The sequence below is a fragment of the Pezoporus occidentalis genome, unplaced genomic scaffold (assembly GCF_034315485.1).
Source record: "Pezoporus occidentalis ecotype Australia unplaced genomic scaffold, CSIRO_AGI_Poc_V1 ctg50, whole genome shotgun sequence".
NCBI classification, from domain to species: Eukaryota; Metazoa; Chordata; class Aves; order Psittaciformes; family Psittacidae; genus Pezoporus; species Pezoporus occidentalis.
The window spans coordinates 3,992,851-4,015,024 of NW_026915836.1; the positions used below are offsets into that span (position 1 = coordinate 3,992,851).

At 44.4% G+C, this 22,174-nt stretch overlaps 2 protein-coding genes across 5 annotated transcripts in view; one reads left to right on the forward strand and one right to left on the reverse strand.

Annotated features, from left to right (window-relative positions):
* Nucleotides 1–22,174, forward strand: part of PACC1 (proton activated chloride channel 1) — an 86,207-nt gene that overhangs the window by 45,652 nt on the left and 18,381 nt on the right. For 2 of the 4 annotated variants that reach the window (XM_062637095.1, XM_062637096.1), the window contains exon 1: nt 21,698–21,859. In XM_062637095.1, coding sequence (XP_062493079.1) covers nt 21,824–21,859 — 36 coding nt within the window. In that variant the 5' untranslated portion in view covers nt 21,698–21,823. Of the gene's footprint in view, nt 1–21,697; nt 21,860–22,174 lie in introns of those variants that run through there. The other 2 variants (XM_062637097.1, XM_062637099.1) reach the window with 2 other exon arrangements.
* NENF (neudesin neurotrophic factor) lies at nt 13,993–18,262 on the reverse strand. Its single transcript, XM_062637100.1, has 4 exons — nt 18,099–18,262; nt 17,030–17,090; nt 16,203–16,306; nt 13,993–15,565 (listed from the first exon to the last, which is right to left on the reverse strand). The coding sequence occupies exons 1-4, from the start codon at nt 18,246–18,248 to the stop codon at nt 15,389–15,391; spliced, it is 492 nt and encodes a 163-aa protein (XP_062493084.1). The 5' UTR covers nt 18,249–18,262; the 3' UTR covers nt 13,993–15,388.

A 22,174-nucleotide genomic window follows, 5' to 3' on the forward strand; every position in this document is an offset into this window, starting at 1 on the left:
ACAAAGGATTGCTCTAAAGGCGTCAGTGAAGGATTTGCTGTGGAGGAAACAGCAGTAATGTAAGTTCTGTGGTTTGTCGGATAAACCTCACTCCTCTGTGCGCGGTACTAAATCACTGCTCGAGTGGCTTGCTTTGTATGTAATAGGTTTTTGACATAGAGGTTTTTAAGACACTGAAGTGTTGTTTAGGCTTTAAAACATACTTGGTTCACCACCTGTATGCTCCACCACCACACGAGGCCCTGGAGCTCACTATCAATATTGGTTCAATATTGGAGTGAGGCTTGCTGCCATCTGACTTGCTACTGCTAAAGGAGCTTGAGATGGAGCCGAACATCACAGATCAGTGCTGAGGATCTCCACCTGCATAAATGAATCATGGATCATGCTTGATCACTTACAAATACAGGGCACAATATAGAAACCAAATAGCCCTCACGTACGTGGTCAGCAGGGAGAATATAAGCTCTTTGATCAGGTATTCTCATTGCCTTGGGGAGAAGAGGGGCTGCTGATTAAGGGTGTGCCAGATGGGTACCCTGATAGATCCCATGAACAACTGCCTTACAGCAAGGCCAAGATTTCGAAAGGAAAACTAGCTCTACCACATGTCTCAATTCTTTACCTTCTTTGTTGGGGGGAAGAAGTGGGAGTTTCTTATAGCAGTGCAGGTAAAAAAAAACTTGCAAGGAAGGGATTTTAGCAGAGGGCACAGGACAAGACCTGAGCCACCTTCTGTTGTGGTTATTTTTGTCGGGGGGGTGGTGGTGGTGTTGGTTTGTTGTTTGGGTATTCTCTTCAGGGAGTGGTTTGTGTGATGGATTTTCCATACATGTATGCGGGAAGAAAGGAGCCAAATTTCTTCTTATCCCAGGTGTGTCAGCTTGTTCTTAAGTAGCATGTCCTGCTGGTTTGGGGACATCACGTCGCATTATCTGGTTTTACGCTATTGGCCACATACAGTTTTCTCTTTAGAAGCTGGGAGGTTTGCTCATAGCCCTTAACCAGCACCTCAGTCCTACACTGTGGTAAGCAAAGTCAGCAATTGCCTGCCTTCAATTCTTCACTAAATATGGAAGAATTAACCCATTCCTTCCTATCTTACCAGAACTTTTCTTTTTGAACAGAGTCAATCCCTTTAACAAAATGAATTATTTAATCTGTAGTATTGACAAAGTTGAGTTTTGCAAATAAATTACTTCTAAATTCATATTGCTTTGTCCAAAAGTTGATTAATCCTGTCTTCAGGTTTTTGAGTTTATAAGCCCTTTCATGCTGATTTATGCTTCCAAATAAGCTGTCTTTTTAAAGACAAGAAGTAGTTTAGATGTGACAGGAAGGATATGGATTTTCTTTTTAATAACAAGTACTGTAGATACTACTAATAAGTATTTGTAAATTTAATAATCTGTTTCTCCCTGCTCTTAGATGAAGATCAAATCACGTAATACCAGGATTTACCACTGATTCTCTGGAATTTTTTATCAGTAATGACTAGGAAGTCTGTTTACTATGCAGATAAAAGTAAGTAGTACAAATAGAGTAGAGGTTAGAGAACATATTTGAATAGAAGATAGTAGATGTGAAAAGTACATGTGTGCATGGCAAACAACTGGAATGAGATTCTGGCTTGACACAAACCATTACAGCTCCATGGAAGTTAACAGAGCTATACAAATTCACATGAGCTGAGAATCAAAGTAATGAAGTTTAAACTGAAACAGGGGAAGTTCAGGTTAGATCTAAGGCAGAAGTTCTTCCCTGTGAGGGTGCTGAGGTGCTGGCAAGGGTGCCCAGAGAAGCTGTGGCTGCCCCATCCCTGGCCAGGTTGGACACAGGGGCTTGGAGCAACCTGCTCTAGTGGAAGGTGTCCCTGCCCATAGCAGGGGTTGAAACTGGATGAGCTTTAAAGTCCCTTCCAACACAAACCATTCTGTGACTCTGTGATCCTAAGAGAAAAAGGGAGAACTATGGATGGGACTTGGAGTATGCGGGGAGGAAGTCTGTAGATTGCAGGGGGAAATAACACAGCAGATGTGACAGTGATGCTTCAGACACTGGAATAATTGTATTTCTGGTTCTGTATGTGTGGTAGTTGGCTCATAAATGGTTTCTTACACACACAAGAGCTTGAAGTAGGTAAGAATATAGAGTTTGTCTTTAGGTCAAGCAGTGCACTTAAATGGTCCAGCCGCTGGATGTCTCTCTTGTGCTTACATGAATGAGGACTGGCCTTTCCGAGTGAAAACCTTACGTCTCAGAAAGATAAATGGGTCAGTATGGAAAGCCAGCTGTCCAGATGATTGAAATGATGTGACACCAGGCCAGCTCTCGACATGATAGACTGTAAGTACGAGACATAAGCAAGATTAACAGTTGAGAAATGCGGTTTTCCTCCATTGCAAGAGCCCTTCTTCCAGCCCCGTTCTTCTCAGCTGTGCTCTGCACAACTGTGTTAACCTGCTGCCAGTAACTGAATGTGATTTGAGAAAACAAGTTAAAATCAGTGGTGCCTTTCTCAATAGATACAATAGGTAAGCAAAACACATGGCAGTGGAAATGCACTGGGATTTCTGGCTCAGGTCAGTTTTAGTTGGTAGTAACTTAAGTTAGCCAAGAATTTCCCTTTTCTGGAAGAGTCTGCACCTTCTGTTTATTTCTCTAGTCTGAAACAGAATTGAGAGAGACACATTCAGACCTTCCCATGAAATCCTGTTCTGGCAAAGTAAACATTAGGGAAGACTTTTGGCCATTTGTGTGAGTTGGGGGGGACAGGCCAAGGTCTTTGTTTTGCTCGGCTGCATTGCTTAAGCAGTGGAACTCTTTCTGCATGCGCATTATCAGCTCTTGTTTGGTTGAGGTGTCAAAAATACATGAATGGAGGGAAATGCTTCAAAAACCCTTTTGAGGTTAAGACTTCAACGCCTCTGACTTGTGCAGAATCAAAGAGTTTTGTCCTGCTTTGTAGCCCATAGCTTTCAGTGCTGTGAAATTTAGGGAAGAACAGAGTGAAGCCTCAGGCTGTGATTTCAGAAGGACCTGTGAAGGTAAGTGCTGAGAATTTAGGGCTTCAGTGATTTAAGTAGGATAATACAGGAATTTGGGGCTGGGAAGGGATGTAATAGAGATGTTTAAGTTTCAGGGTGCTGTGATGACTGGTTAATTTTTTCCGTTCTTCAGTTCTGTACGCTATCTTCAGAACAAGTTTCATCTGTATATTGTGAGCTAGCATCTTTCCTTATACTATTTGTTTAATTCTTTCTGTTAAAACCCAACTTATATTACAAATTCTGAATGCTAGAAGTCTATTCTTTATTCTGGTATCTTTCAGAATTGGGCTGGATTTATTTTCTGCATCTCTCAGGATCTATGGAAGAAGTCAAGTGATGTTTTACTTCAACACTTGGCCAGTGTTGCGCTCCTCTAGTTTATTTCTTTCCCAAATGTTGCCACGAAGTGATAGATCTTTGTGTACATTCTTTGTAATCAAAGCGGGATTAAGCTGAGGTCCTGTTTCCCTGAATGTAGCAGGAAAAAAGACAATAGGAAACAGCTCCCTTGGCAGTAGCCCAAGTCTCTCTCTTCAATCAGCAGAAAATTCTCGCTCCCTATTTTTTTCCTCCTTGTGGGAATTCAGGATCATTCTACAAAGTCGTTTTAATGTTTTGGGTTTTTTTTTTGCCTGCACATGTAACATTTATGACTGGCTTGGTTACCCCATTTTGCTAAAATCACATACATACACACCTTTGTATTCGCATCCGCATGGATCCCACTGTTTTTATTTGCCTGTCTGGTGGCATTTCCAGTTTGCCCACAGTTATATTTAAAAAGTGTTTTCCTCTCTAGGACTACAAACTGGTTCCATTCCACTTTGTTTCCTGACGGTTTTCTCTGTGGCCAGCAAGGAAAACAGGCAGGGAAAGTGTGCCTCCTGTTTCTTTGTAATGGGTGGGTTTAGGAACCAGTCTATTACCATATGCTGAAATGTGCTGTTATCAATTCTTTGGAGCTTCGCTTCTTTGTAAAGGACCTAAAAAGCATTTTTGCTCTGTCATATATCATCCTGTGAAATTTAAATACCAGAAATGTTGTTTAACAGTCTAAAGCATTAAATAGGGGATGTGCTTATTGCAGTGTTCTCAAAGCTTAGGACAGGCAAACCTGCATTTTGCTATACTGAGTATTTTAAGGCCTATACTCCTTCTGGGTTTTAGCTTTTCCAAGGGTAGTGTTAGGAAAGATCTTTGCCTAATCCTTCTTATGTATAAAAACAATAATCAGAAGTGGTAATTCAGTGCAAGAGCCAGGTTGTGTGGTTGTTATCTCAGACTGGCAGTGAAACCCCGAGAGAGTTATTTCATTTTGTAAATTAGCATGTAATTAGAAAAGGAGTTTGACTTTGATTTCTGGGGCATGTTTGGTGGGGTTTTTCCCTGGCAAAATCAAGAATAGGCAGCATCACAGTCATAGAATCATAGAATGGTTTGGGTTGGAAAGGACTTTTAAGATCATCCAGTTCCAACCCCCTCCCCACAGGCAGGGACACCTCACACTAGAGCAGGTTGTTCCATGGCCCTGTGTCCAGCCTGGCCTTGAACACTGCCAGGGATAGGGCAGCCACAGCTTCTCTGGGCACCCTGTGCCAGCGCCTCAGCACCCTCACAGTAAAGAACTTCTGCCTTAGATCTAATCTGAACTTGCCCTGTTTCAGTTTGAACCCATTACCCCCTTGTCCTATTGCTGCAGTCCCTGATGAAGAGTCCCTCTCCAGCACCCTTGTAGCCCCCTTCAGACACTGGAAGCTGCTCTGAGGTCTCCACGCAGCCTTTTCTTCTCCAGGCTGAACAGCCCCAGTGTTCTCAGCCTATGGTTTCTTTCTGTAGCTTTCATCTAGATTTAGTGGTTCCTTCAGAGTTTGCATCATTAATTCCCCTATACTGAATCTTGCAACAATATTTGTCCTAGTGTTGCCAGAATTCCCCGTTGTGTGGATCTATTAGAACTCTGCAAAAGGAGACGTGGAGGGAAAGGCACATACACAGATGAGCGCCGTACAGAGCTCTTCAAGTACCAGTGTATTTTTAGTCAAAAGCAAATGTCTGTTTAATTCAAGAATTAGAAAATTGGATAGAAGAAAAGTGGGTCTGTAATTCTGTTCATAATTAGAGAGGTCCTTTTTGGGGGGCTGAAGCTAAGTAACGTAAACTATAGGTTTCTGAGCACCATAGAAAACATCAAAGTTGATAATGTAGGAGGTTCTTGTGGTCCAGGAAAAGGAGGGGAATTGGTTTCTAAGATAGTGAAAATCGGCATCGCTCAGTTGGAGCTCTTGGTTTCTATTGATGTACACTAGGTGGAAATCGGGTTAGGACTGCAAGTTGTACAGAAACAAAGAAAACCAAAGAAGCTGTGTTGAAAGCATCCATCTAGGAAAACATTGTGGGAAGAAAACCGCAGTGAAAACAGCACCCTTGCTAAATTCAATTTACTATGAAATTTAATAACGTTTCCTAGTGGGGAGTTGCTGGAAAATGTGGCCTGCAATATGATTGTTCATTTAGCTGCCTTGACATTATATTTACAAGAACTATGTTCCTTTTCTTTTGTTTTCTATTACTTCTAAAGAAGCTTTCTAGAGAAAAATGCCTGTGCTTTATAACCACCTTAAGAAGCATTTGCTATGGTTGTTTCCAAAGGAACAGCTTAATAGTTTCATAAATATCCAAGTTAATAGGCTCCTAAACCCAAGGAGAATTGTCTGTAGGGGATTTCTACTTACACAGAAATAGCTACTCTTGAACTGAAACTTTCCCTAAACTTTCCCTCTAAGCCTGTTACCTATTACCACGTACATTGCTGTCCTGATCCTACTTCCTTTTGCTGTTTTGAACCAACAGTGGGTAGGCCAATACTCCCATAAGATGGACTTGGGGTAAAACATGATCTTACAAATTACAGCACATGAATGACATTAAGTGTAGCTTGGGACTGTAAGATCACAAACAGGCTAATGGCAACACACTCTTTGCAGATGCAACAGTTGTGCCACATCATCATAAAGCCCATTATGGCTGGATTTGAAGAAAAGATCAAATCTTTCCAAAAGTGGCTTCCAGAGAGGAGTCTGAGAAAACGAATCTGTTTTGTCTTGCATTGAGTTGCTATTTCATATGCAGTAGGAGATGCTTCTCCTTTATGTTTGCTGCATTTTTTCCCTGATTTAAACTGGAATGGTGTTACGGCCCCTAACAGTCTTGATAAGCAGCTTTTACAAGACAGAAAATCATTCTTTCCTGCATAAAGTGTATAAGCGTCATAATGGTCATATTTAACAAAACCAAGCTCTTTCCTCCCCTTAGAAGTGCAGGAGAACCCAGCTAATGGCAAATTAAATTACACTGTGCTTTATTCTTCTGTTCAATATCGATGTTGTACTTGGGGAGTGGGGGGGTTATCCTTCTTAGGCAGCTCACGGAATCGTGCTTAGGAAAGGCCATGTGAAGCATGGAAAGAGATGCTAGAAAACTGGGTCTTCCTGTTAGGATTTTGGAACAGGCCTGAAGTCCTGTTGGATTTTCTGCTGCTAAAGCCTTAAACCAGTCTGAATGCAGTAGTGTTGATTTTGCACAAGGAAGCAGGAGACTGAAACAAGACTGAGCAATGCTGGTTTGTTTGGTGCAAGCTGCTGGTACTCTCCCCATCACAGCTGAGCTGGTTCCACCTAGGAAGTGCAAGTGAGCTGTGATTTAGTTTGGTGTATCTGCATCCCCATCTGGGGTGCCCATGAGACCGACACTAAGAAGCCCTTGCCCTATCCTTCTTTACTGTTCCTGGGTGTGGTGATTTCATCTGATGTGCAGGCAGCTGTTGATCATGTTAGGTATTTGTATTTCACATTCCTCAAGTCTCCTAAATTCTTTGTCAGTGGGGAAGAAACATCCATAAAGTTGTTTACCCACTGGCAAGTTTTCTAAGCCTGTTATCTACAGTTTTATATAAGAGCTTGCATCAAAATCTTGATTTTTGAAAGGTAATTCTAGAACTACTTTGTTCCTATGGGAGACTGGTTCCCTCCAGAAAAACGCATGCCTCCTTAGGAAGGATGATGAGATGTCATAGTTTTGACTTTAGAGTGAGCTCTTAATTCCCTCAGCTGCTGTTTCCTGACAAATCCATCCCTGATGCTCCTGATTGCAAGGAAAAACATCTTTTCTCCTTCAGGCAACAAGGAAGCCTCTCCCTCTTTCCCCTCTGCTCAACTGCAGTTGAACAAAAACCATCATAAAAACTTGGAGGGAGGAATAGAATTCAACATTTCTTCTAATCGCCAAGCATGATATAAAATAAATCTTAATCCCCAAGAGTCCTCTCTTTAAAATGTGTGTATCCTCTTTCCCCACTATACTAGGCTGAAATAGTGAGGCAGGAACCAGCCCCACTATTAGGCTGACTCGGATCTTCTATTCTGCTGAGGCTGATGGCATCTATTACCTTTCTCTTGCTTAATTTTGGGGCTCCTTCTCTATTACTCTCCTTCTCCCACTCATCACTCCCTCTTCCTTGTGTCACTCTCTCCTTTTCTTGATTCTCTGACAGCTTTGCAGTTTGCTCCAGGGTTAGACCTAGAGTATATTCTGTTGTGTCTCACTGGGGAAGCTGAAACTTTGCATCCCTTGAATTTCTCTGGCTGTTGCGTAATTGAATTGAGAGGGTCAATCAGCATTTGATTATTCTGACAGTCTTCATGGAAAAGTTTGTCCAGTCAAATCATAATGTAATTACAGACTTTGCTTTTAGCATGAATATATTTCCTTTCAGCGACACTGGAATTATTTACTATTCCCAGTGCTTATGTATTACTTTGACAGAGATGCAGTGGGCTATGAGTAATTTTAAGGTGGCACAATTTAGCCCGTGCAGCTTAAAAACAAGGATCTCCCCCCTTCCCTTTTGCTCCATCACATTATCAATGGACACATTTGAATTGTCAGCTTTCCCAAAGCCTTGGTGTGCAGCCTGGAATGATCAGATTAATTTAATTGCATAACCACATTATTGCTAACTAGTACTGTACGCCCTCTTGTTCTTGCTTTATCTTTCCCCTGCCAGTTCTTCTGGGATTTATTCTTATTATTATTATTCATCCTATTAGTTTAAACATAAGAATTCCAGGTCAAAATAGCCTGTAATGTGGAAATGTAGGCTTCCAGGAGCTGTGTGGGCTAGGAGTAAACTTGTGACTTTGTCTGGAGGCAGGATGCTAAGATGGCTCAGCCGGCAGGTTAACGATGATTGCCGTGAATATTAAATGACAGAAGCAAAACAAAACTCCCAGAGAGACTCTCAGGCACAAATCATACCCAGCAGCACAACCAGCTTGGCAGCTGCCTTGCAGTAGACTGTCTTGAAAGGAAACAGTGCTGAGGCATTTCAGAATGATTTTTATATCCCTTAAAGCCAGTTTGTGATGCGCTGTTTGAAAGCTGGAGGCCTTAATGATTTATAGCTGCAAGCACAAATCTGTTTTCTGAAGTAGATAAATAACAGGTAAAAAAAAAAAAAAAGTGTTTCAGAATATTTCTGAGCTTTGTGCTTGCTAAAACTGGGCACGAGGGGCAAGCCTTACTGTTGAAGTTGATACCAGCTCTTTTGTGTGCAGCTATAGTCCCACTTCTTCCTCTGAAGTTCTTCTGTTCCCTTCTTTGGGGTGGGTTTATTTTCCTCTCTAAAAAGACCCCGCTGCAGGGCACAGAATGACAAACTACAGATGGGTTTGTTTCTTTCTTGTGATTTGTCCCAGACAGGATCAGAGCTTGCTGTTCACAGAGCTCCTCCTCAGCTCCAGTGGTGTAATGCCAGTTCCCGCTATGTGGAAAAAATGCTCCATTACATGCAAAAGCTTAAATTCAAGCACCTTGGATTTATTTGATGTAATCCCAACACAGCTCTGGGATGATCCCACTAACAGCACTGCAGTCATGCTCCGTTTCTAAAAGAATGTCTAAAGGTGAGATATTCTCTATGGCTCAGAGATAATCTTTGGTACACTAAACAAGTCAGGGTCAGATTCTTGAACGTAAGTTACTTGACTTTCATGGTTATGTAAATTTATACCAGCTTAATATGTGGTTCAGTGATTTTCAGACACCAAAAGGAAGGAGCTGAAATAACAGAGTAGGTTTTGTCAGATAACTGCATGTAGGCATGATCCATTTTGTGGTGTTATTCTGAGTATAAAAAGATCAAGTAAATCTAAACTATTTTTAGGTGCAGTGAGTCAGTCTAAATGAGTTGATGGAAAAAGATACAAATGAAAGGACAGTCCAGTTAGAGGAAGTTATGGAGAGTAATGCTTTTACATAAATGTTCTGCAGAATTCACTTGGCTTTCCAAACCCTGCCTGTAAGTCAAGAAGGGCTTTCCAGGGGCTTGTGGAGACCTCTCTAGACATACGGTACTGTCTTTGTTTTCGGTTCAATTGCATTAAAACCAGCACATGTTTTAAAAGTAGAATCTCTCAAGTAAGTAATTGATGCAGTTATTCTAGTGATTATGAACAGTGTGTGCAGTTGGAAAGGGAAGCAGCCAGCACCATCCCAGCTGTGAAGAAACCACATTCAGTGACAGCATTTTTGAGCTAGGATCAGGACAAGCCCTGATTTATTTCTGTTGTTGTTAAATCAAACAGGCTAGTGAATGGGAGTGATTTTTTTACTTAAGGGTAACATGAACCAGTTCCATTTAAAAGATTTAGGCTGGCTTCTCTTTGTGTTTTCACAGTACCATGAGGAATTTGGACACATACTCTCTGACAGGGCTTGCAATAAGGTGAGCTACAGTATTTTGCAATAGTCGTTTGTAACTATTTCCCCATGTATTAAAGTTTACCATAAATACATGTTACTTTGCACAGCAGATGCTGCAAGCATAATCATTTAGATAAAATCTTGCTTAGGATTTTAGGGTTTTTTCAAGCTGAAAAGTTTCTTTAGCTACTGAGGGAAATTCACATTAATGTACCTTAGCCTGCAAAGGGATTGGAGGTTCATTTCTTACTTGAAATATCTATTCTATTTTATCATAAACTAGCTAAGCCTAGTAGATGAATGCTGAATGTCTCATTAAAACTCTTGAGAATGTTGTGAAACACCTTTTATACAATACCTTTAAGCGGCTGAGCAAGAAAGGCTGCTGGGGATCATCATGATTTCTACCAGTGGACATACAGGCAAATTCCAAGTGATGACAGACATGGAAGAACATGGGCAAAATACACCCACTTCAGCTGAAGGATGGAGCATGACAAAGCGATACCCCTTTGGAGTGAGGAAATTGAAGGTGGAGCTTCAGAGTGTAGCATTCTTGATACTACAGCCATCTTAGGGTCCAGCCAGCCCACAAGTCCAACGAATATTACCTTCTTCAAATGGCTGGAAGTCCCAACAGGCACAGAAGATAAAGGGAACTCAAGGGAAGCATCAGCTCATTTTAACAGCCAGGAAACCTAGCATTAAGGATTGTAACACTGTAGTGAAACTGGGAATTGTACCTTCATCTCTGTCCCTGGTCACCTCTTCAGCAGCAAAACTCCAGCCTCCTTTCTTAACTAGAATGAGCATCGCTTAAAGACAAAATGAGAACAATTAGTAAGTAATGTACTGAATAGCAGTGATTTTCTATGAATCCAGGCACCTGCAAGGTATCAAAGCCAAAGGCATCAGTATTTTTGGAAGATGAGGCTGAGGATGTCGAGCAAGAAGCCAGCAGTCACAAAGTGTTTAATTCATGTTGATTTTCCCAGAACTGTATCCAAGGAGGATGTCACGCTTTTCCGTTCTCAAGTTCAACCTTATCTCTGAGTGCATCAGCAAGTTTCACCTCTTCTGAAACTGTATTCTTCAGTGAGCTATTTATAAGCTCCTGCTGCTTCTCACAAGTAGAATTTCACTCACTTTCCTTCTCTGCCTCAGGTTGTTATATTTCACTGATAAGCTGCTGCTTCACATATAAACCTTTCCACAGCCTGTTTTCTTCCAGCTCCAAGATGTGCTAAACTCAAAGGAGACCGTTCAGAGAAATGGGAAGGAAGTATTTATCCTTGGCAGCAGCAATTTAGGGACATATGTAATGTTTAATGTGTTGAATCATAGAGGCTCAATACATACTCAAGCATCCCTACCTTAAAATCCTTTCCTTGTAGTGATAGGACAAGGAGTGATGGGTTCAAACTTAAACAGGGGAGATTCAGGTTAGATCTAAGGCAGAAGCTCTTCCCTGTGAGGGTGCTGAGGCGCTGGCACAGGGTGCCCAGAGAAGCTGTGGCTGCCCCACCCCTGGCAGTGTTCAAGGCCAGGTGGGACAGAGCCTTAGGCGACATGGTCTGGTGTGAGGTGTCCCTGCCCATGGCAGGGTGTTGGAACTGGATGATCCTAAGGTCCTTTCCAACCCAAGCCATTCTATGATTCTGTGATTCACTAAAACTGATAGGTTGGTCTTTTGCACCTTAATACTGACAACTTTACAGCTATCCAAAGAAGTTGTCATCATCATTTCATTTTTGCCTCTCATTTTTGTTGTGTCAGAGATCAGAACTCTGCAGGGTGTCACTTCTGACCTGTTCAGTTCAAGAAATACATGGAATAGAACAAGTTTTAGAAAGACTGTAAGACTCCTGCCTTTGTCTAAATTGCTAGATCTGTCTGTTGTGTATCTTAACCATGCATGTTTGGTGATGTATTTTTGTGTTACAGAAAGACAATGCCTTGAAAGTCCTACTGCCCTATTCTTACAATTTACTGCATACCAATTTTAAAGTACAGAGCATGGTTAAACAATAAATAAGGAAAAAGCAGTGGTATTCTTGAGACACTTCCAAGCATAGGATGCACACGTTACCTAAGAATATAATCTCAATTCAAACATGTAATCCCTTCAATTAAATCTTTTGCCATAGGTCTGATGCTGCGCAGTTCTGCAGTTCAGAATGAACACTTTTGGGGGAGCAATATTTATTCTTTTTAATGCTGTTTTTAGGAGCTTTGCTCAAACAAATATTATTAAAAGGTTCACTGTAATTATCAAGTTTGATTTACCAGGACTTTTATCTGTGATCATTACCAAAACAGCACTTCAGTGTAAAACAAAGGGTATGGAGCTGCAGCCTCCAAGGAGAAGCCACCCAGGATACTCTTCCTCTGCCACAGCTAGTTTGAACCAGTTATCAGTTTCACCTGTGAAATTACCCTTCAGGCACTTAACTGGTTGTTAACTAAGCTCTGCGTATCCACCACGACTGATTTTAGCAGCTCTGTGAAGGAGCACAGAACTAGGTACAGGGAAGTTTTCCCTTCAATCGTCATCTAATTCTGTCTGCCCAAACTGCCTAAATCAAATGCTACCTCTAGGATGGTTTTCTTCATGCAAAGATCCTGTTGTCTACAAAAGAAGGGTGCAAAGCTTTTAAGTTCAGCTCTACATTTAAACATGCCTACAAGTTTTGGATTCAGTTCATGTGTTTGACTCTTTGTAATCAGTCTCCTATCTGTGGTGTTGCCACCTCTGAAGCCCAAGTCGATGTGGCAAGAAGTGGACTCAAATTTTCACACAGCAAGGGTTAGATCCAAGTCTCAGCTTTACTTTCTGCCTTTGCACTGTACAATCTAGAAGGTAAAATATAGACATTAGGACATGGCTTTCTTTTCCTTTTGCAGAGAGGTTTCTTTAGTTGAGGGAAAATCATGTTGTATTTTTTTTTCCTGGATGGCTTATCCCTGAGACGGCTTGCACCCACATTCTTCTAAACTTTTCACTTCTCAGAAGTATAAAGTCTCACGTCAGAAGGATAAAGGCTCATGTCAAGAAGTACTGCAGAACACGGTAGTCTACACAGTGCAGAATTACTGATGACAACAGCTACAAATAACCAATGGGAAGCAGGAATAGGAATTGTTTATTCAGGGATACTTCCTGTGGCTCTGCAGTTCATCCAAGTCCACAAGCTCTGTTTCTCACAGGACATTAATCTCTCTTTCTGTTATCTTGTCAGCAGATAACCGAAGCCAAGAAGATCTAAGCCTAAATTCTGTAAACAAGTAAACTAAGACTCGCACCTTCTACTCAACAGGAGGAAAAAAGCCAGACCAGAAGGCGTTATATAAAGACGGACAGATGGGGCAGGTACAAATTCACGTCCTTATCATTGACCCTATAGAAGCAACTCCAGGAAGTGCTGCCTGTTATCAGACCTGCATGTACTGCTCTGCCACCTATACCTTACCCAGTATGGACTATCCCAGTAGCACACTAAACTACATTCTCATTTCCCACCTATTTCGTTTTCTGGGTTAGGTAGCAGTGAAAACGTGCTAAGGATATGTGCCCACTTAAAGTTTTATTATCATAACAGTGTTCCATCGAGTGGGAACCTCAAGTGAAATAGCCTAGGAAATGATTAAATGATGGTTGGACAGAGCCTTGGCTGACGTGCTCTAGTGGAGGGTGCCCCTGCCCATGGCAGCGGGTTGGAACTGAATGATCTTAAGGTCCTTTCCAACCCAAACCATTCTATGAGTCTGTGCATAGGAAAAGCAGGGAGAGGACTGGAACAGTAAGCCACTCACTGCTGATGAGTTATAATCTAGCTACATTTTGAAATGCAGCTGGATGTGCTGGTCCCAGATGAAGCCAAGGCTATTACAGTCATCACAGCAGCACAGCTACTGAAGCCACCCTGTAAGAAAGCATGCAAAGAAGGGAAGGGGGAAAACCAGTAGGCATTGGAAAATTATTTGGCTCCATCCTCCTCTCAGGCAGGAGAGGAGGATGCCACCAAATCTACATGAATCCTCGTAAAGCTGCCAGGTTACACCCATACCTCTGGGCAGGCATCATCAAGGGGACAAGTCCCAGCTGCTGCTGGTACCTAATCCAAAGGTCACCAGTAGTAATCGTATTGTCATAAAACAAAAAAAATTCTCTGAAGCAACAGTATTTTTAGATGTTATTTATTCCACCCCAGAGCACCATCCAACAGCAAGGGGGGCCCATGGAGTCCCTCCAGCAAATGAAGAGATCTAGCGTAAACCAAGTTTAGAAAGCTGTAACATTGTGAAAGAAAGGACAAATAAAATAGAAACAGCTTTTCTGGTTATTCAGCTGCCAGGCCCCTGCAAACATAAAGTGGAGAATGAGCTAATAAAACCTTTCCTTCACAGGAAATGGCCAAAATGCTAAAGAAATAGAACAAAATACAGAATTGTATTTTTATCTATATTATTAATACAGAATTGGGAGCAATTTACATTCTCCTTAAGTTCGTGAAAGTCAGTCACTAGCAGCAATTTATATAGCACATGCTTTTAGGGCTCTCTTGTTGCTGAAAGCCTGTCAAAGAAACCTGGTAAAGGGGGCTGCTTTCATCCATCAGGATGTGCAGCTTTGTACTAGGTTAAAACAAGAGGAACAGATGAATGCACACTTCATGGCAACAGCAAGGATGAGGCTAGAGTAAAAACAAAGAAAAACTAATAGAAATGAAAAATGAGAGCTGCAGTTGTCAATAGAAAGAAGCTAACAATACCCACTAGGATACTAAAGCACTATTATAAACTTGTGCTGTAAAAGTATGTGCAAAACAGTGGGCTACAGTTTCCTTTACGTGTCAGAGTGAAGGAAGCTACAAGGAAATCATCATAATCTAATACAGATGTAGGTCTTTAATAATCATGCAACAAAAATAATGTGTCGTTTATTCAAAACTAACATAATAGTCTTAAAATCTTACAGTAGTTCTCATGGGGGGAAAAGATTTTCCTTGGTTTACAGCTGTAGACTAGGCCTAAATATTCTACAGTAACTGCATTTGAAGCAATGGAGTGGTTCAGATTGAGTATTCTCAAATCTGATGTGAGATTCAGTATTATCAAATGTTAAGTCCCACAGTGCTTTTTAAAATGTAAGCCTCTATTACACCTGTCTGTACATCTGATACCTACACTCACTTGAAGCACAGAGAAGTGCTGTTAGCTCAAGGCATTGTGGCAAGGTGTTAAAGCATTCACACTTTTCCAAGGAGTGGGAAGCAACTTGGGATTTAAAGACCAGTCATGTTTCAACTGTTAAACACTTCCTCATCTCTTCTACACAATGTAATTTTACATTACACACTTGTAAACAGAGAAATCCAGGCAGAAATAACTCTCATATGAAATAGTTCCTGTAATCCAGAGCAAAGAGCCCAAGTGTACGACACTGATCCAGATCTGTTTCCTCTAAACTACGTGTGTACACACATACGTCATTTTCTGAACAGAAAATTGACTCATGAGAGCTAATTGCTGTAATGAACCTCGGAGAACAGGGAACTGAGCTAATATTCCTTAGGAACTCAAAACTCATCTTTAATGTTGAAATGTGGCTGATCTTCAGGTTTGAAGGCTAGATTGGGGCTGCCATCCTCATTCAGGATTCGTCGAGAAGTATAGCCAACAATTGGATATTTGGCCTTATAAACGTTATTGAAGATATCATCCAGGGACTTCAGTTCCTCTTCTGTGAGTCCTGTCTGAATGAGAGATGGAAATGAAGGTCCTGTCTCAAATAACAATACAGGTATTTGCATGCATTTTTCTTTGTTACTGATTACTGGAAACCCTGTGGTCAGTTTTTGGGTTTGCTTTGCAGAGTGTGAATAACAAAATTGACAGTATAATCTGTAATTTTATTCTTTTCATTCAAATTCAGTCTTGACAGTGCTTTTCATATATTCAGGTCAAACAAGCCATTCATCTCCCTTGGTTTTCCCTGCAGAAGTAAATCACCTCCAACAAGCAACAGCCCACTGTGAGAGGCAGCTTTCACTGCCAAGTCAGTGACACAGGATACACTAACTCAATTGAAAAGAAAGGGATTTACTTGCTTTGGAAGCGTCTTTTTAAACAGCCGGTAATTTCCCCTTTATGTGCTTATGTAGGTTGTATTGATTGCACAGATTAAACCCCTTCCTTCCTCTTTAAGGCTGTTAGCACTGCACCCTCCCTGAGCAGTAAGCACATATCCATTTGATGTGTTTTGAGAATATTAATGTCTTTGGGCTTTAAATATGGAAATCAATTTTAATACAAGCAATTTAATAGTATCATCAACTTGCAAAACAACAAAACTCTGCAAAATGGAATTAAACTAATGGTCTATTTTCTTACTATGTCATGCGTCAGATCTGCTGGATCCAAAGACATCTTTGCAACTCCTCGTGTTGAGTCTTTCCCAGCCAAAGCATTGTAGGGGGCTCCTTTCCCATAAAACTCTGTCAGATAAATAATAACAATACTCCAGTGATGATGTGACACTGCACAGGGTATGGTCAGTGTTCAGGGTTTTCAGCCTCTATTCTTCCCCAGCCTGTTACACTGACAAGTTCTGACTCAGTTACACCTGAGCAACAGCTCAAGTCTAAAACTCTTCTTTCCAAAACTGACTTTTGAGGTGTTACTTTTTTGTAATATATCCCAGTCCCTAAAACCAAAACACAGCAGAGGGTGGGGTCTACAATACAGTCATTGAACTCCTACGCTGCACTCTAAAAATCTACCTGTTCCATAGGGAGCTCTGCTTTATATTCTCATGAGAATTTTCAGTGGCAAGCCTTGTCTAACTTAGGATTCAAAGGGAAGCCAACATCTATGTCCAGACAAGCTGCATTAACAAGCTTAGGACAAAGCCATTAGTTGGCTTATGATGACATTCAGGCAAGTGTTCAGGGCCCCCATGGTCCCTTCAAACATTTTACAGCAAACCTGGATGAAGTATCTGGAGTTCAAATTAGAACATCTGTACTTCTTAGGGAAGGCACAAACTGCAAATACAGCACTAAATGGTTGAGTGCTAAATGGGGATTTAGAAAAGGAGAAAGTATATTCTTTCTGTTGTGATTGCACTGCAGGTTTCTCATGCATTGGGAATATTTAAAAAGGAATTCCTGAATAGCAACATGAAATTGAAATGGACAGGAGAGGAGAAGCAAACTCACCTTTGCCAGAAGTGACATCGAACACTACTCCCTTCACCGCCAGGTAAATGGGCTGCCCTTCCTGGAAGGAAAGCCATCAACATACCCTCAGCCCTACAGTGTAAGCAAGCAGCAGTTAGCTTTAGCTATGAAACCCATAAGGACATGAGGATGAACATTAAATTCTCAGTTGTATGCTTTTTCCTGTTTGTGCGTATACAGCAGACACATCCTCTCGCTTGGAATTTCTTGTGCTTTAAACTGTCCCTGAGATTTATGGGCATTTTTTGAGCATTTAAGCATATTCAATGAGAGAACCTTTTTAATTTAAACATTACACTCACAGAAGACACATCCCTCCTGCAAGTCACCTCCTGTCTGCTCAGTGATGATCAACTGCATCTGTTCCTAATGCAGATGGATACTGCCCAAGACAAAAGGGTGTATGGCCAACAGTGTTCTTTATTCAATTAAGAGAGCAACATAAACACACACAAATCTCATCTGCTGACATCTGTTTTACTTAATACGCCAGTGCTTCTGCTTTGTCTTTTACATGTATTTTTAACTCAGATGCTGTTAGTTTCTTGGAAGTATCCAGAGAAGGCCCTGAGGAGGGCCAGCTCATCTATAAAAGACACAGTACATAGGAATATAGGACTTTATAATCTTGAATGTGAAGTTCTGCTGAGATTTCTGTGTCACAGAAAGCGAAGAACTCTTAAGCTGAAATTGCTTTGTTATTTCTCATATGGGGGTAAAGCACCTAAACACATGGTTTAATGAATTACTGAGAAAGAATCACTTCGGCTGCAGTTATGGCTGTCTGCAGTACGCTGGCACGAGCACCTTGCCAAGCAGGCAGTGAACAGAACAGGAACATCTGACTGCACGCAACTTCAGCGGGCCAAACCCAGCAGGACACAAGCCGTGAATGCCAACTGCTCACGGGCGCCCAAGAGCCGAGTTACCCCGGGAGGGGGGCACAACACGGCGGCACAGCACGACAAAACAAGGCTTAACGAGGTTGCAGGGGCCCGAGCAGCCGGCGAAGGCGGCCCCGGCCCCGCCGCGGCCCGCCCGCCCGTACCTGCTGCCCGTCGTATCTGGCCAGCTCGGGCTCGGTGAAGAGCCGCACGGGGGCCTCGGCCGGCGGCCGGAACCGCAGCTCCCGCTCGGCCTGGGCCGGGAGCGCCCCGAGCAGCGCGGCCAGCAGCACCCGCGCCGCACCGCCCGCCATGGCGCGGAGCTCGGGCAGCCGGCCCGGCACCGCCTCCTCCGGCACCGCCCCCGACAGCCGCGGCCGGCGGCGGGAGCGGGCTCCAGGCTGCGGGATGGTTCGGGTTTAGCTGGAGGTACGCGGGAGGAGTGGAGCGTACGCGGTGAAGTGAACGAACTCACTGCGTGTAGAGCAGTACCAGCGTAAAGCGCACCGAAAGCTGTGCTCAGTTATTACAGTGAGGGCCCCTCACGACAAGAGGGACATTGAGGTGCTGGAGTGGGGCCAGAGAAGGGCAACGGAGCTGGTGCAGGGCCCGGAGCACAAGTGTGATGGGGAACGGCTGATGGACCTGGGGGGTTCAGTCTGGAGAAGAGAAGGCTCAGGGGGTACCTGATGGCTCCCTACAACTGCCTGAGAGGAGGATGGAGCCAGGAGGGGCTGGGCTCTGCTCCCAGGGAACAAGGGATGGGACAAGAGGAAACGGCCTCAAGCTGCCCCAGGGCAGGTTTAGATGGAGCTGAGGAACAATTCCTGCCCCAGGGGGTGCTCAGGCATTGGAACAGGCTGCCCAGGGCAGGGCTGCAGTCACCGTCCCTGCAAGTGTTCACACAGCGTGGAGATGAGGCCTCAGTGCCATGGGTCAGTGGTGGCCTTGGCAGTGCTGGGAAATGGTTGGACTGGATGAGCTTAAAGGGTTTTTCCAACCCGGCTGAGTCAATGATTCTGTAATTCTCTGGTTCTAAGTGTGCGGTGCTGCCCCGAGGAAGGGCCATGAGTGGCGCACAGGGAGCGCCCTGACCCTGCGGGGCACGCAGCAGGCATGGTAACTACTGGCAAATCTAACAAAAGGCCACTCAGGTTTCATCCTTCTGCTCTGAAGCTTCTGTGCTTGCTGGTCTGACCACTTGTTCACAGATCAGCACACAAAGGGCAGGTTTCATCTTCTATGACTTTAAACTCTCTTTATAGCCTAAGGAAGGAGAGAATAAATAGGAAGTTCTCAAATGATGTGATTTCCCTGTGCTATAAATACAGCACAGGGAAACACTCTGGGCTGGCAGAAAAGTAAGCAGTTTGATGTTTGTAACTGTATATAGAATTAAGGAAATGAGATGCTTTTTACAATTTAGATACATGTATCACATCCCTCACTGTACTGCTGGCAAGTGAAGACTTGAAGGATTTACAGCCTGGATGTGTAATGCCGTGGCATCCCATCTTCCCGACTACTGGGCTGTAATCCAAATCCCTGTTTGGTACCTCTGCTCCATGTACAATGTTTTGTGAAAGATGAACAGTTCAAAGGACCTGGACAACAAACAGGAGATAGAAACATCCTTGTTTTGAGGACTGTTTATAAACTGTGCTTGTATAAAATCCCTGTGTCTGCCTCAGAGGAAACCTGTTCCATGCTGCGTGAGCTAACACCCACAGGCTGTCCACAGGCAAGCAGAGCTGAAGTAGCTAATCAGAGCAACATCTCCATCGTTCTCCTCTGGATGACAAAAGCAGCTCAAGATGAGAATTCCAGGACAGTGAGGACACGTCACCACAGTATGGGGATGACGACCACCGGGGCACATCCCCACATGAGGAGCCAGGCCAAGCCTGCGGAACCAGGCAGCTCCATGAGGGAGCCAACTGCCGCAGGCTGAAGCTGGTGTTACAAGCCAAGTGTTGCTCCTATGTGGTTGTTCCTGTGATTCTCCTTAAGCAACAAAGTTTGCCTACATTGCCTAAACACCTGGGCTTCACAACGGGCTTCTCATCCTGGCTGTCCATCACATCCATGTGCTGACTCCACACACTACAAGGCAGAAAAAGGACCTTGAAGCCTTTGGACCAAACAGTTCATGAATGCTCCCATTACATGCAGAGCTCTGGATTTGCCTTGTTGCTCTGCCTGCCAATCCCCTCTGTGGCATTCCACAGAGCCCCGTACTGCTGGGAAAGAGGCAAAGTCCAATTCGTCGGTTTGGTTCAATCACATTATAGATTTACCTTGTATTCTGTAATAATTATTAGTGCAGGTGCTGAATACTAACCAACAGCTGCCTGAGGTGTTAGTGATTTGGGGCTCAGTTACAGCCTGCCTTTGAACCACTGACATCTGAAAATCAAGTAACAAGAACTAAAACGTTTTCCTTCTGAAAGGAGAAGCTGTATATTAGCATTGCTGTTGTCAAAAGACTTCAAACCTTAGTTATTAACTTAGAGGTGTGGGTCTTAGGCATAGGGAAAAGGTCTGAGCAGCTCCTCTACAGTGTTGTGTCTCAATGCAAGAAATGTTGTGCATACTTTTCCCAGTGATGAAACATTGCCAATTACTTCTGTGCTGGGAAGGAAAAATAGCTGTGTAGGTATTTGTGGATCGGTGGCCCATGAGTCAGCTCACATGTGGTTTTGGCTTTTATCTTCACAGAGCACCCCATTGCTGCCACTGCTGGGCTAGTGTAGCACAGTTGAGGCTTCACAGGAGCCCTGCAGAAGCTCTGTCTGCTTGCCAGGTGTGTCCGTTGGTTTGGTGTTCTGCAAACAGCCCTGAGCAGTGAAAAACTAACAAAACCATGAATTGTGTGCATCCTGGGGAGAGCTGGCAGGAAGGGTTTAAATGGCTTTTTCCATCGAGTTCATTCTTGCATAGGACAATTCATGTTGTGAAGTGTGTGGTGTGGAGACTCATTTCCCTGTCACCACAGAGTGCACTTCCGTGTCCTCAGCAGAGAAAATCACAGCCTGATTTGGGTTGGAAGGGACCTTAAAGCTCATCCAGTTCCAATCCTTGGCACGGGCAGGGACACCTTCCACTAGAGCGGTTTGCGCCAAGCCTCTCTGTCCAACCTGGCCTTGAACACTGCCAGGGATGGGGCAGCCACAGCTTCTCTGGGCACCCTGTGCCAGCGCCTCAGCACCCTCACAGGGAAGAGCTTCTGCCTAAGAGCTCATCTCAGTCTCCCCTCTGGCAGGTTAAAGCCATTCCCCTTGGCCTGTCCCTACAGGCCCTTGTCCCAAGCCCCTCTCCAGGTTTCCTGCAGCCCCTTTAGGCACTGGAGCTGCTCTAAGTTCGCCCCTTCAGGAGCCTTCTCTTCTCCAGGCTGCCCCAGCCCAGCTCTCTCAGCCTGGCTCCAGAGCAGAGCTGCTCCAGCCCTCGCAGCATCTCCGTGGCCTCCTCTGGGCTCGCTCCAGCAGCTCCACATCCCTCTTGTGCTGTTGCCCCGGAGCTGGATCAGGGCTGCGGGGGGGGGGGGTCTCACAGCGTTCACTATAAACCCTGCAAACCCCGGTTACTCGGGTGAGGAGCACTCGCGCTGCACTGGGCGGCTCTGCGCTGCCTAAGGCGAGGGAGCTGGGCAGGAATGGCCCGGCCCTCCGCAGAGTTCGGCGGCCATCAACGCGGTTGGACTACACCTCCCAGCAGCTCCCGCGGCGCTGAGCCGAGGCCGAGGCCGCGGGGCGGGAAGCAGCCGGAGAGCGGGCGGTGGGTCCGGGCGCCTGCGTGGCCCTGCCCGGGCGGCTCGGCTCGGCTCGGCCTGGCGTGGCATGGTCCGGCCCGGCCCGGCCTGGCCGCGCTGCCGCCGCGACCCGGCGATGCCATGCTGAGACCCGAGATCTCCGCATCCTACCAGGAGGTACGAGGTGCCGGGGCAGGGCGAGCGGCCGGTGACCCGACGGGATGGGCCGGGGCAGCCCCTCTGGGCAGCAGTACCCTACCCAGGGCTTGCCGAACGCTGTCGCTGTGGGCTCGGGCGGTGAGGGATGTGCCGTCCCCCGGCTGGTGCAGTCCCAGTGACTGCACCGGCACTCGCAGAAAGAGGCGGGTGCTCCGGGTACGCTCGTTGTCATGTTTTAGCCTTCAGCGTGGTTAAAACGACAGGCAGCGGCTCTCTAAGAGCATGAGCTGGGTACAGCGGCCGGTGAGCTCCCTCGCTGGGGTTTCCATGGCC

What these genes read in the sequence shown, in the direction of transcription:
- NENF (XM_062637100.1), bottom strand. Translation starts at nt 18,248, where the DNA reads ATGGCGGGCGGTGCGGCGCGGGTGCTGCTGGCCGCGCTGCTCGGGGCG. An exon ending in CCAGATACGACGGGCAGCAG is followed by an intron (nt 17,091 to 18,098) that starts GTACGGGCGGGC and finishes CTTTCCTTCCAG; the next exon opens with GAAGGGCAGCCCATTTACCT. An exon ending in CGATGTCACTTCTGGCAAAG is followed by an intron (nt 16,307 to 17,029) that starts GTGAGTTTGCTT and finishes TTTATCTGACAG; the next exon opens with AGTTTTATGGGAAAGGAGCC.